This window comes from Oncorhynchus tshawytscha, linkage group LG14 (genome assembly GCF_018296145.1).
Source record: "Oncorhynchus tshawytscha isolate Ot180627B linkage group LG14, Otsh_v2.0, whole genome shotgun sequence".
NCBI lineage: Eukaryota > Metazoa > Chordata > Actinopteri > Salmoniformes > Salmonidae > Oncorhynchus > Oncorhynchus tshawytscha.
In genome coordinates, this window is record NC_056442.1 from 42,531,208 (window position 1) to 42,544,486 (window position 13,279).

General features: G+C 44.1%; 2 protein-coding genes across 2 annotated transcripts in view; both read left to right on the plus strand.

The window, feature by feature from the left end:
• Positions 1-5,291: 5,291 nt before the first annotated feature.
• The window catches only part of LOC112267238 (chloride channel protein 2), a 464,010-nt gene continuing 456,022 nt past the window's right edge, over positions 5,292-13,279 (plus strand). Inside the window, exon 1 of the mRNA XM_042297555.1 lies at positions 5,292-5,526. Within this exon, the coding sequence (XP_042153489.1) occupies positions 5,482-5,526 (45 nt within the window). The 5' untranslated portion in view covers positions 5,292-5,481. The remainder of the gene's footprint in view (positions 5,527-13,279) is intronic.
• LOC112267448 (chloride channel protein 2-like) overlaps positions 9,859-13,279 on the plus strand; it is a 64,196-nt gene continuing 60,775 nt past the window's right edge. Inside the window, exons 1-7 of the mRNA XM_042296593.1 lie at positions 9,859-9,876; positions 10,019-10,177; positions 10,332-10,424; positions 10,579-10,671; positions 10,777-10,869; positions 10,973-10,999; positions 11,105-11,189. Of these exons, the coding sequence (XP_042152527.1) occupies positions 9,859-9,876; positions 10,019-10,177; positions 10,332-10,424; positions 10,579-10,671; positions 10,777-10,869; positions 10,973-10,999; positions 11,105-11,189 (568 nt within the window). The remainder of the gene's footprint in view (positions 9,877-10,018; positions 10,178-10,331; positions 10,425-10,578; positions 10,672-10,776; positions 10,870-10,972; positions 11,000-11,104; positions 11,190-13,279) is intronic.

The window sequence follows — 13,279 nt, forward strand, 5'->3', positions numbered from 1 at the left end:
AGGAACAGGATATGACATCACACAGGGAGAAAGAGATGGCAGGAGCAGTAGTGCCCTGTATGTCCTGGGTTTCTCCGGTTCAGGCCAGGTTACTATTAAAGCACTTTGTCATGGGGCCTCTCGAGTGGCGCAGTGGTCTAAAGCGTCACTACAGACCCGGGTTCGATCCTGGGCTGTATTACAACCAGCCATGATTGGGAGTTCTATAGGGTGCCGCACAATTGTCCCAGCATCGTCCGGGTTACGGGAGGGGCTTAACTTGGCTCATTGCGCTCTAGCGACTCCTTGTTGTTGAGCCGGGCGCCTGCAGGCTAACCTTGTCATCAGTTGAAGGGTATTTCCTCCGACACATTGGTGCGGCTGGCTCCCGGGTTAAGCGGGCTGGATTTAAGAAGTGCGGTTTGGCAGGTCATGTTTTCGGAGGACGCATGACTCGACCTTCATCTCCCGAGCACATTGGTTATTTGCAGCGATGAGACAAGATCGAAATACAGCTTCCTGCCAGGACCTCCATACCAGGCGGTGTCAGAGGAAGGCCCTAAAAATTGTCAAAGACTCCAGCCACCCTAGTCATAGACTGTTCTCTCTGCTACCGCACGGCAAGCGGTACCGGAGTGCCAAATCTAGGTCCTAGAGGCTTCTAAACATCTTCTACCCCCAAGCCATCAGACTCCTGAACATCTAGTCAAATGCCTACCCAGACTATTCACATTGCCCCTAATAAAATTTGATAGGATATGTGACTTAGTCACAAAAAATCCATATATAATTGTGCTTAATTGATTGATTGTACAAGCAGAAGTGATGTCCTCTTATCCATCAGGTAGGAAGTAGCAGTAGCAACACTGCCAATTGGCTGGGATGTCCTCCACTGAGTCCACTGTCCCCACCACCTCAACCCACCATCTGTCATCTGCTGTCTGCATTCCACCTCCCTCTGACAACATATAGACCACACATTATCCACACAACATTGTCAATACATGGTCAAATCAAACATAATCTCATCCCCAGGCTATTGCGCACAGCGCATATAAGCCTGGGATATCAACTACTCAACGTTGGCCTTACTGGGAGTGACCATAGAATTCTATGGGACCAACTGAATAAAGTATTTGTCATAATTTAATTTGAGCCAATCACACGACAAGGTGTGCCTCTGCTTGTAGTGTGCTAGTGTACGGGGGACGGTTAGGGAGAAGGTGTTGTGGAAGGTGATTGGTTGGTAGATTAAGTCGATTAAGCCAATGCTTACACACCAGGAATATCGCCCGGCATTCTGTATTGGCTAACGAAGGCCAAGTTTGACGCAATGGACCAACAGACTCTTTGCGCATTTGGGCGCAATATATTGATAAAAGTCGCCTAGTCCGAGAGAGATTTAAATGGTTATCAAAACGTCACAACAGGGTAAGCCTACACTAAACACAACCCCTATTTTAAGTGTTTCTAAAAATCTCCTATGGAAAACAATGAATGGTTGAAAAAACAATTGGAACCATTTCCCTGTTTGACCACTAGGTTATATTGTTTTTTGACACCTCCACTGTGGGGCTCTATTGTGGAGGAACCTTGAGCTCACGCGGGAAAAACATGCTCACAAGAGAGAGGAAACACCCACTAACACAGACAGGAACCGTGACAATTTTTTTCAATGGTAAACGGTATGACTAAACAATCTTATCTATCCACCATCTTTGCCTGAACTTTCACTGTTCAGAAAACAAGAGGACAGACTGTACCATTTGAACGAGCTAGAGGGGTGTGTCATACATCTCCAAGCCACACAAATCCAGGGGTGTAGTGCTGCCGAAGCATGAGGGCTCTCTAACTTTTTTCAATTTGAGAATACACAAAGCTGGTAAAAATATTTCTGGGACATGATTTCTGAATCAATGCCTGGCAAGATTACATAATAATGAATTAGTATTTACAAAAATCTAATCAAATCAAAATTTATTGGTCACATACACATATTTAGCAGATGTTATTGCGGCTGTAGTGAAATGCTTGTGTTCCTAACTCCAACAGTGCAGTCAAATCTAACAATTCACAACAATATACATCAATCTCAAAGTAAATTAATGCAATTAAGAAAAATATAAATATTAGGATGAGCAATGTCGGAGTGGCATTGACCCGAGTACAGCAGAATACAGTATATTATCACTGCTGTTGAAGGATGAGGACCAAGGTGCAGCGTGGTGAGCGTACATTTTCTTAATTTTAAGCAAAACGACGCCAAACAAAACAATCAACACTACAAAAACAAACCGTGAAGCTCACAAGCAAAGTACTAAAACAGAGACAGAACCTCCCACCCCCAAAAGACCAAGTAGCGTGGTGTAATGGACTCCTGGACATGGGAGGAGATCCTGGATGGGTAGGTACCCTGGAGGCAGGCTGGGGAGTATCGCCGTCCACAGGAGGAACTGGAGGCAGCTAAGCCTGAGTGGCAACATTACGAGGGAACACGGCTGGCAAGGAAGCCCGAGAGGCAGCCCCAAAAAATGTTTTTTGGGGGAGCACACGGGGGGTGTTGCAGAGTCAGGTTGGAGACCTGAGCCAACTCCCCGTGCCTACCGTGGCGGGCGTCGTACTGGTCAGGCACTGTGTTATGCGGTGGAGCGCCCAGTGTCTCCCGTGCGCGTTCTTAGCCCGGTGTGCTACATCCCAGCTCCCCGCATCTGCCGGGCTAGGGTGAGCATCCAGCCAGGACGGATTGTGCCAGCCCTACTCTCCCGACCTCCAGTGCGTCTCCTCGGGCCAGGATATCCTGCGCCGGCTTTAAGCACGGTTTCCCCAGTTCACCAGGAAAACCCGCACGTGCCGGGCTAGAGTGGGTATTCAGCCTGGAAGAGTGGTGCCAAAGCTATGCACCAGATCTCCAGTGCTCCGCCACTGCCCGGTCTATCCTGAGCCTCCTCCACGGACCAGGCCTCCAGTAGGTCTCCCCAGCCTGGTGAGTCCTGTGCCTGCTCCCAGAGCCAGGTCTCCTGTGTGTCTCCCCAGCCTGGTGAGTCCTGTGCCTGCTCCCTGTCCGGAGCTGCCAGAGTCGCCCTCCTGTCCGGAGCTGCCAGAGTCACCCTCCTGTACGGAGCTGCCGAGTCGCCCTCCTGTCCGGGGCCCGCTGCGAGGGTTCCCAGTCTGGGGTCGGCAGCGAGGGTCCCCAAGTGGGCCAAGAGGCGCCACCTAAGTGGGCCAAGCCTGAGGTGGAGCGGGGTCCACGTCCCGCACCAGAGCCGCCACCGTGGATAGATGCCCACCCAGACCCCCCCCTATAGGTTTAGGTTTTGCGGCCGGAGTCCGCACCTCAATCAGGGACCGCTGCCTAACGTTGTCTCTGATTGGGAACCATACTTAGGTACCCTTTTCCCACCTGTGTGTGTGGGAGGTTGTCTCTGTTTTAGTACTTTGCTTGTGAGCTTCACGGTTTGTTTTTGTAGTGTTTATTGTTTTGTTTGGCGTCATTTTGCTTAAAATAAAGAAAATGTACGCTCACCACGCTGCACCTTGGTCCTCATCCTTCAACAGCCGTGACATATGTACGTATGAAATAAGTGAAACAGTATGTAAACATTATTAAAGTGAACAGTGATTCCATGTCTATGTACATAGGGCAGCAGCCTCTAAGATGCAGAGTTGAGTAACCGGGTGGTAGCCGGCTAGTGACAATGATTAAGTTCTGGGCAGGGTACTGGGTGGAGGCTGGCTAGTGATGGCTATTTAACAGTCTGATGGCTTTGAGATAGAAGCTGTTTTTCAGTCTCGGTCCCAGCTTTGATGCACCCGTACTGACCTCGCCTTCTTGATGATAGCGGGGTGAACAGGCAAGAGCTTGGGTGGTTAATGTCCTTGTTGGCAATTTTGTTGGCAATTTTTCTGAGAATGAAATAGACTACAGAATTTTTTTAGTGGGGTTATTGTCCTGGTGAAAATGTTCCCAGTGTCTTGGAAAGTAGGTTTGGAAAGCAGGATTTCCTCTAGGATTTGCCCTATGCTTATAGCTGTATTTAGTTTATTTTTATCCTGAAAATAATTCCCTAGTCCTTACCAATGAAAAGCATACCCATAAGATGATGCAGCCACCACCAAGCTTGAAAATATGAAGAGTGGTACTCGGTGATGTGTTGTGTTGGATTTGTCCCAAACATAACGCTTTGTATTCAGAGCAAAAAGTACATTTCTTTGGCACATTTCTGCAGTATTACTTGAGTGCCTTGTTGCAAACAGGATGCATGTTTTGGAATATTTTTTCACTCTAAATCAAATCAAATCAAATTTTATTTGTCACATACACATGGTTAGCAGATGTTAATGCGAGTGTAGCGAAATGCTTGTGATTTGATTTGAAAATAGTTCTTGTCGGCTGTATGTAAAGAAACCTAAGATGACCTGGGGTACTAGTGTAAGAAATAACACGTAAAAAAACAAAAAAAAACTGCATAGTTTCCTAGGAACGCGAAGCGAGGCGGCCATCTCTGTCGGCGCCGGAAGTTCAGAGGTTCTTTCATTTAGGTTATTATTGTGGAGTAACTACAATGTTGTTGATCCATCCTCAGTTTTCTCATATCACAACCATTTAACTCTGTAACTCTTTTAAAATCATCATTGACATCATGGTGAAATCCGCTCTGGAAACTGAGTTAGGAAGGACGCCTGTACCTTTGTAGTGACTGGGTGTCGTTGATACACCATCCATAAAAAAAATTATGTTAACCACTATTATTGAACACGGAATGAGTCCATGCAACTTATTATATGATTAGTTAAGCATATTGTTTACTCCTGAGCTTATTGAGGCCATAACAAAGGGGTTGAATACTTATTCACTCAACATATTTCAGATTTACATTTTTTATACTTTTCTAAAATGTTCTACAAACAATATTCCAATTTGCCATTATGGGGTATTGTGTGTAGATCAGTGACACAAAATCTACATTTAAACCATTTTAAATTCAGGCTGTAACACAACAAAATGTAGAAAAAGTAAAGGGGTGTGAATACTTTCTGTAGGTATGCCAAACTTGGTATACCAAACTTGATGTTTGAGGGTATTAAAAATATACGTTTCTTGAGACAATATGTATGGGCATAGGCAGACGTTGCAATTGGAGGATACATTTGATTAATATTCTATAATAATATTCAATAAACTACATCTGTCGGTACAAACTTTGATTGCGAAATAATGATGTAACTAACTTTTTGGGGGGCGCTCCCGCACATAAAGCACTACATACCATTGCACAAGTCCCGCCCCTGGATTGAAGAGATTTGGGGATATAAAATGAAGGATACAAGCACTTTTGTGTTCATCTCGTCAACATCATCAGCTTCACGACACATTAATCCTCGTAGTGTTCTAGTCACTAGCAAACAAGAGAGAGCTTTTGTGTCTCAATCCTACCTCAAAAGAATTCCTCATCCTCATCCCTCGCACCTCTCTACCGGTAGCGCGAGCCACACAGCGCAGCCATGGCCAGCGACGATCAGCGGGGGCTACATTATGAACAAACGTTGGTAAGTTAACTTGTTGCTAGCTGAGAAACGCTTTTCTCCGTTCTCTCGATATACAAGACCAGTTGAGCGTTTATCAGCTAAATTTTTGCGACTTCAACTTCACTTCGTTACACGAGTGAAAGGGCGCCAGGGTAGCCTAGTGGTTAGAGTGTTGGACTAGTAACCGGCAGGTTGCAAGTTCAAATCCCCGAGCTGACAAGGTACAAATCTGTCTTTCTGCCCCTGAACAGGCAGTTAACCCACTGTTCCTAGGCCGTCATTGAAAATAAGAATTTGTTCTTAACTCACTTGCCTAGTTAAATAAAGGTAACAATAAATATATTTAAAGAAACACAGTGAAATCGGTGTTTGTTGTCCGTTACATCTGCTTGAGCCAGTGTCGTTCACTGTTTTTACGTCGAGAACGGCTTCAAAGTTTTGGGCTCGTACCTGGACTGGTGCCTACGATTGGTAAAATGAGAGGTCACAAGATACTTATGACATGGAGGTTTATGATTTCTCTCTCACAGATTTTTTTTTAAATTAAAAGGGGTAGGCTTATTTTAAAACACTGCATTAAATGGGTCTAAGGTCGTTAAATTATTCACAATGTGCATCAGGTGAGTATTGGTCAAGTGGGAAACTTTCTGAAAATGTGCTAACAGGTGTTGTGCCGAAAATCTCCCCCTGCCAGAATCCCCCCTTCGCGTCAACGCGCACACACTCAATTCTTCATTGCTGCGATTTTCTTGCTAGTAGAGAGTTCTGCTCTTCAGTCCGTTGTCAGTTTAGCCTACATTTAACTGATCTTAGTCGCAGAAAGCATTTTTATTTGTGTCCTTCTAGGCAGCTGTCAATGATCACGTCAGACTGCGTTTCATATAAAACATGTTTTATGGCGTTTTGGATCGCGGGGGAGGCACTAGTAATGTATGCAGTTTTCGTTTTGGCTATTTGTTTAAAGTGTATTAGTCTATAAATAAATCTCTTTGCCAACATTCGTTATCTCTCCCATGTCTTATTCGACTAGTAGTTGTTCTGAAATGTTTATTGCTTGCCAACATTCGACTCCCTCTATGTTTAACACACATACATTGAGTATTAATTTCAGTTGCTTATCCTGACCCCTGATGTGTGCCACAGAAAGTATTTGACTCTAGTGACAAAATTAAGGAAATTAGAAGGGGGGTCGGCACGCCTGGCACACCTGGCACACATCATAATCATTTTGGTAGCTCACACCAGTAGTGTGTGCCACAGAAAGTATTTGACTCTAGCCACAAAATGAAGGAAATCTGAAGGGGGGGATTCTGGCAGGGGAGAGGTTTTCGGTACAACACCAGAACACCTTACAGAATCATTGCACTGGCATAACCCTCATCATGATACCGTTCTAAATATCTTAAGAACTCTACTTTACTATACAAAAAACTTTTTTTGCAGTCCATACTGGTATTTTGGGACACTTTGATTGGCAAAGTGGTACACTTAATTCTTTATTGTAAAGAATGATACATTAGAGAGTATATGAGTCATTTCCATATTTTTATGATAAACTTCAATTATTCATACAAATGAAATGTATTAAAACATTATTTAGGCATTTTTAAGCATTAAGCATGATAATTTATTATTATTACAATTATGATTATTATTATGATGACTATTATTATCATCATCATACTTGATTATAAGTATATGTTGTAGCCTATACAGTGCATTCTGAAGGTAATCTAATGATGTACGACGATTTAAATGCCATTTCTTTAAAAGTTTGGCAACTTCATATAATAATTTAACATTATACGTCAATATAATGTGCTTTTGAAAATATTCAGACCCGTTGACATTTTCCACATTTTGTTTCGCTTTATTCAAATTTTATTTTTATTTTTAAATACTCATCAACCTACACACAATACCCCATAATGACATAGCGAAAACATGTTTTTCGCAAATGTATAAAAATAAAATATATATATCTTATTAACATAAGTATTGAGACCCTTTGGAATGAGACTCGAAATTGAACTCAGGTGCATCTTGTTTCTACTGATCATCCTTGAGATGTTTTTACAACTTGATTGGAGTCCACCTGTGGTAAATTCAATTAATTGGACATGATTTGGAAAGGCACACACCTGTCTATATAAGGTCTCACAGTTGACAGTGCATGTCAGAGCAAAAACCAAGCCATGAGGTTGAAGGAATTGTCTGTAGAGCTCAGAGACAGTACCACCAAGACCACCATTACTTTAAAAATATCCTCTCATGTTGTCCTGGTTTCCAGTGGTTTGCAGAAGAGGATGTCTTCCTTAATTGACACCCCATAAACGTAACGGACATATTCCAGGAGATGTGCCAGGCCGCCATGTCTGTTGACTCATCCAGCTGTAACGCATATACTTCACTGGCTTGTATGCAAAGCAGTAATTGTTTCAAAACATCTCCTGCCATGTCACTGATGCGTCGTGTATAGTTTTTTTTGTCTTTTTCCCCCAGCATTGTCCCAGTCATATCCACGGCAGCAGGAAGAATGAAGTCCTCCACAATAGTATGGGGCTTGCCTGTCTGTAACGTGTGTGCTGGGAGTGGTGACCTAGAGGCCAGAGAGGGAGCACACATCTTAGCCACTCGGTAGCTCACCATATAAGACGCTTTTAGACCCTTCTTATTAATGGTATCTGTTACTTTTATACATGTCTTATTACTCGAAAGTCGTCATTATTCTCGCTCCAAACACTCTGTGGCTTATTTTTCAAATGGTCATGTTTTGTTTCTAAATGTCTGTGCAAGTGTGAAGGTTTCCTGTGAGAGAGTAACGGTTAATGTGATTGGATGTTCATTTTTTGACTAGGCTACCTGTATTTGACATTGTGTTGTTATTTCGCTGAACATTAGATGGTTTAATTTTAATTTTGGCAGTGAAACGAGGCTACTCATGCGAGAGAGAAAAAACTCACCCAAATGTACAGCCCCGTTGGAAAATGTAAATGTACTGTTTGAAAATGTGAAGATAATACAAATAAAAAGTGAAATGTGAATCACATTTTGATTTGGCTTACCTCCGACGGCATTGCTACCCCAGTTTGGGAATACCTGTTCCAAAAGGACAACCACCTATGCAGCACTCCACCAATCAGGCCTTTATGGTAGAGTGGATAGATGGAAGCCACTCCTTAGTACAAGGCACAAACATACTGCTCATCATATATCTGCTGCAGAGGGACAAGAGAGAGCCATGAGAAAGCAAGTTTTGATCCGTCATGGAAATAAAAGTGCTGAAAACCAATGGGCTCCCTATTTCTAAAGAAGATGGAGAACAAGCTATGAAGGAAAAATACTGGAGTTTTGGTGCAGGTACAACAACCTAGTGCAAAAATAATATTGTGATATTATATTTCGTAAAACATTATATTTTGGTATGTAACTATATCGATCCCCCCCATCACTACTCTTCCTCCCCCTCTCTCATATATCCTACCTGTTGTTCTGGCTGATACAGTCCTATACACTGTAGATAGGGTCAGTTGTTCTGGCTGATACAGTCCTATACACTGTAGATAGGGTCAGTTGTTCTGGCTGATACAGTCCTATACACTGTAGATAGGGTCAGTTGTTCTGGCTGATACAGTCCTATACACTGTAGATAGGGTCAGTTGTTCTGGCTGATACAGTCCTATACACTGTAGATAGGGTCAGTTGTTCTGGCTGATACAGTCCTATACACTGTAGATATGGTCAGTTGTTCTGGCTGATACAGTCCTATACACTGTAGATATGGTCAGTTGTTCTGGCTGATACAGGCCTATACACTGTAGATATGGTCAGTTGTTCTGGCTGATACAGGCCTATACACTGTAGATAGGGTCAGTTGTTCTGGCTGATACAGTCCTATACACTGTAGATATGGTCAGTTGTTCTGGCTGATACAGGCCTATACACTGTAGATATGGTCAGTTGTTCTGGCTGATACAGGCCTATACACTGTAGATAGGGTCAGTTGTTCTGGCTGATACAGTCCTATACACTGTAGATATGGTCAGTTGTTCTGGCTGATACAGTCCTATACACTGTAGATGGGGTCAGTTGTTCTGGCTGATACAGTCCTATACACTGTAGATGGGGTCAGTTGTTCTGGCTGATACAGGCCTATACACTGTAGATGGGGTCAGTTGTTCTGGCTGATATAGGCCTATACACTGTAGATAGGGTCAGTTGTTCTGGCTGATACTGTCCTATACACTGTAGATAGGGTCAGTTGTTCTATACATGGACCATCTACATAGACCATACTTAGACTGTCATTGCAATGTGCAATTGGAACCCATTCATTCAACAAGAAGTCTAGAAATGTCCTCTAAAGTATGTGTAAGTAAACTAGTGTTGTAGTAGGTAGGGTTGTCTAGTGTGAGACCCAGTCCTTGCTGTAAGAACATGGCATGTCTTGTATATGTTTGTGTGTGTGTGTTACCTACTGCTCTCTCTTAACCCTTCCTGTGTGTTCTTCCAGATGTATGGTCGCTACACACAGGAGTTGGTACTGCTCTCCCTTAACCCTGTCTGTGTGTTCTTCCAGATGTATGGTCGCTACACACAGGAGTTGGTACTGCTCTCCCTTAACCCTGTCTGTGTGTTCTTCCAGATGTATGGTCGCTACACACAGGAGTTGGTACTGCTCTCCCTTAACCCTGTCTGTGTGTTCTTCCAGATGTATGGTCCCTTGTCTGTCTCCCTTAACCCTGTCTGTGTGTTCTTCCAGATGTATGGTCGCTACACACAGGAGTTGGTCTGTCTCCCTTAACCCTGTCTGTGTGTTCTTCCAGATGTATGGTCGCTACACACAGGAGTTGGTACTGCTCTCCCTTAACCCTGTCTGTGTGTTCTTCCAGATGTATGGTCGCTACACACAGGAGTTGGTACTGCTCTCCCTTAACCCTGTCTGTGTGTTCTTCCAGATGTATGGTCTTCACACAGGAGTTGGTACTGGTCTGTGTGTTCTTCCAGATGTATGGTCGCTACACACAGGAGTTGGTACTGCTCTCCCTTAACCCTGTCTGTGTGTTCTTCCAGATGTATGGTCGCTACACACAGGAGTTGGTACTGCTCTCCCTTAACCCTGTCTGTGTGTTCTTCCAGATGTATGGTCGCTACACACAGGAGTTGGTACTGCTCTCCCTTAACCCTGTCTGTGTGTTCTTCCAGATGTATGGTCGCTACACACAGGAGTTGGTACTGCTCTCCCTTAACCCTGTCTGTGTGTTCTTCCAGATGTATGGTCGCTACACACAGGAGTTGGTACTGCTCTCCCTTAACCCTGTCTGTGTGTTCTTCCAGATGTATGGTCGCTACACACAGGAGTTGGTACTGCTCTCCCTTAACCCTGTCTGTGTGTTCTTCCAGATGTATGGTCGCTACACAGGAGTTGGTACTGCTCTCCCTTAACCCTGTCTGTGTGTTCTTCCAGATGTATGGTCGCTACACACAGGAGTTGGTACTGCTCTCCCTTAACCCTGTCTGTGTGTTCTTCCAGATGTATGGTCGCTAAGAGTTGGGGGCGTATGCAGCTCCCTTAACCTGTCTGGGTTCTTCCAGGTAGGGGGTGCGTAGGCCCTCGGTCACAGACCGCTCACGCTCCCTGGAACTTCTGGAGAATGACAAGGGCTGCTGCGCCAAGTGTCGCAGTGAGTACTGACCAATACTGACCACTCCAGCTGGACATACTGTAACCAGACCATATTCCCTGACCAGGTCTCTCTCTGTCTCTCTTTGTTACTGTGAAACAAGTCTCACTTCACATAAACTTTGCCAGATACCATGTAGTTACATTGTTACTAACATAAATAAACTGGAGGGTATTTAAGGAGGGATTTGGGAGGGAGAGTTTTTGAGTGTTTGTGCAGTCAGTGTGTGTGTGTTTTGATGTTTATTTGCTCGTACAGTGTTTGTGGTGTGTGAGCCACCTCATTCTGTTTACTGTTGATGGTGATAATAATGATGAATATGTTTGTTTTTGGTAGACTGAACAGCCTGTTAACTAGAAATAGACTGCACGTGTACAAAACATCATGAACACCTGCTCTTTCCATGACATAGACTGACCAGCTGTATCCAGGTGGAAGCTATGATCTCTTATTGATATCACCTGTTCAATCCACTTCAATCAGGCTAAAGAAGGATTTTTAAGCCTTGATGCAATTGAGACATTGATTGCGTATATGTGCCAATAAAATGGTGAATTGGCAAGACAAAATATTTAAGTGCCTTTGAATGGTAGTAGGTGCCAGGCGCACCAATTTGTGTTAAGAACTGCAAAGCTGCTGGGGTTTTCACACTCAACAGTTTGCTGTGTGTGCCAAGAATGGTCCACCCCCCCTAGAAGAATTGCCCAGCAGTGGGAGCGAAGTTGTAATGGGCGGAGTCAGAGCACACTGCTCAGACCAGAGCTCCACTGCAGTTCACATTTCTCTAGCAAGCCTGAGAATACTTGATGATCCAGTAGTTGATGGAAACAACCATAGCCCTAAACGTAACCACTCACTATTCAGACCCATAATGACAAAGCGAAAACAGGTTTTTAGAAATTTTTGCAAATGTATTCAAAATAAAAAACAAAATACATTATTTACATAAGTATTCAGACCCTTTGCTATGAGACTTGAAATTGAGCGCAGGTGCATCCTGTTTCCATTGATCATATGTGACAGGTTTATACAACTTAACCACCTGTGGTAAATGTAATTGATTGGACATGATATGGAAAGGCACACACCTGTCTATATAAGGTCCATAGTTGACAGTGCATGTTAGAGCAAAAACCAAGCCATGAGGTCAAAAGAATTGTCCGTAGAGCTCCATGACAGTATTGTGTCGAGACACAGATCTGGGGAAGGGTACCAAAAAATGTCTGCAGCATTGAAGGTCCCCAAGAACCCAGTGGCCTCCATCTTTCTTAAATGGAAGAAGTTTGTAACTCTTCCTAGAGCTGGCTGCCCGACCAAACTGAGCAATCAGGGGAGAGGGGTCTTGGTCAGGGATGTGACCAAGAACCCGATGGTCACTCTGAAAGAGCTTCAGAGTTCCTCTGTGGAGATGGGAGAAACTTCCAGAAGGACAACCATCTCTGCAGCACTCCACCAATCAGGCCTTTATGGTAGAGTGACCAGACGGAAGCCACTCCTCAGTAAAAAGCACATGACAGCCTGCTTAGAGTTTGGCAAAAGAAACATTAAGACTCTCAGACCATGAGAAACAAGATTCTCTGGTCTGATGAAACCAAGATTGAACTCTTTGGCCTGAATGCCAAGCGTCACGTCTGGAGGAAACCTGGCACCATCCCTACGGTGAAGTATGGTGGTGGCAGCATCATGCTTTGGGGATGTTTTTGAGTGTCAGGGACTGATGCAAAGATTAACAGAGCACAATTCTGTGAGATCCTTGATGAAAACATGCTCCAGAGCACTCAGGACCTCAGACTGGGGCATAGGTTCACCTTCCAACAGGACAGAGACCCTAAGCACACAGCCAAGACAACGCAGGAGTGGCTTCGGGACAAGTCTCTGAATGTCCTTGAGTGGCCCAGCTAGAGCCCACACTTGAACCTGATCGAACATCTCAGGAGAGACCTGAAAAGAACTGCAGCGATGCTCCCTATCCAACCTGACAGAGCTTGAGAGGATCTGCAGAGAAGAATGGGGAAAACTCCCCAAATATAGGTGTGCCAAGTGTCACGTATACTCCCTCTCCGGCCTCTAGGTCATCAGGCTGCTGATTT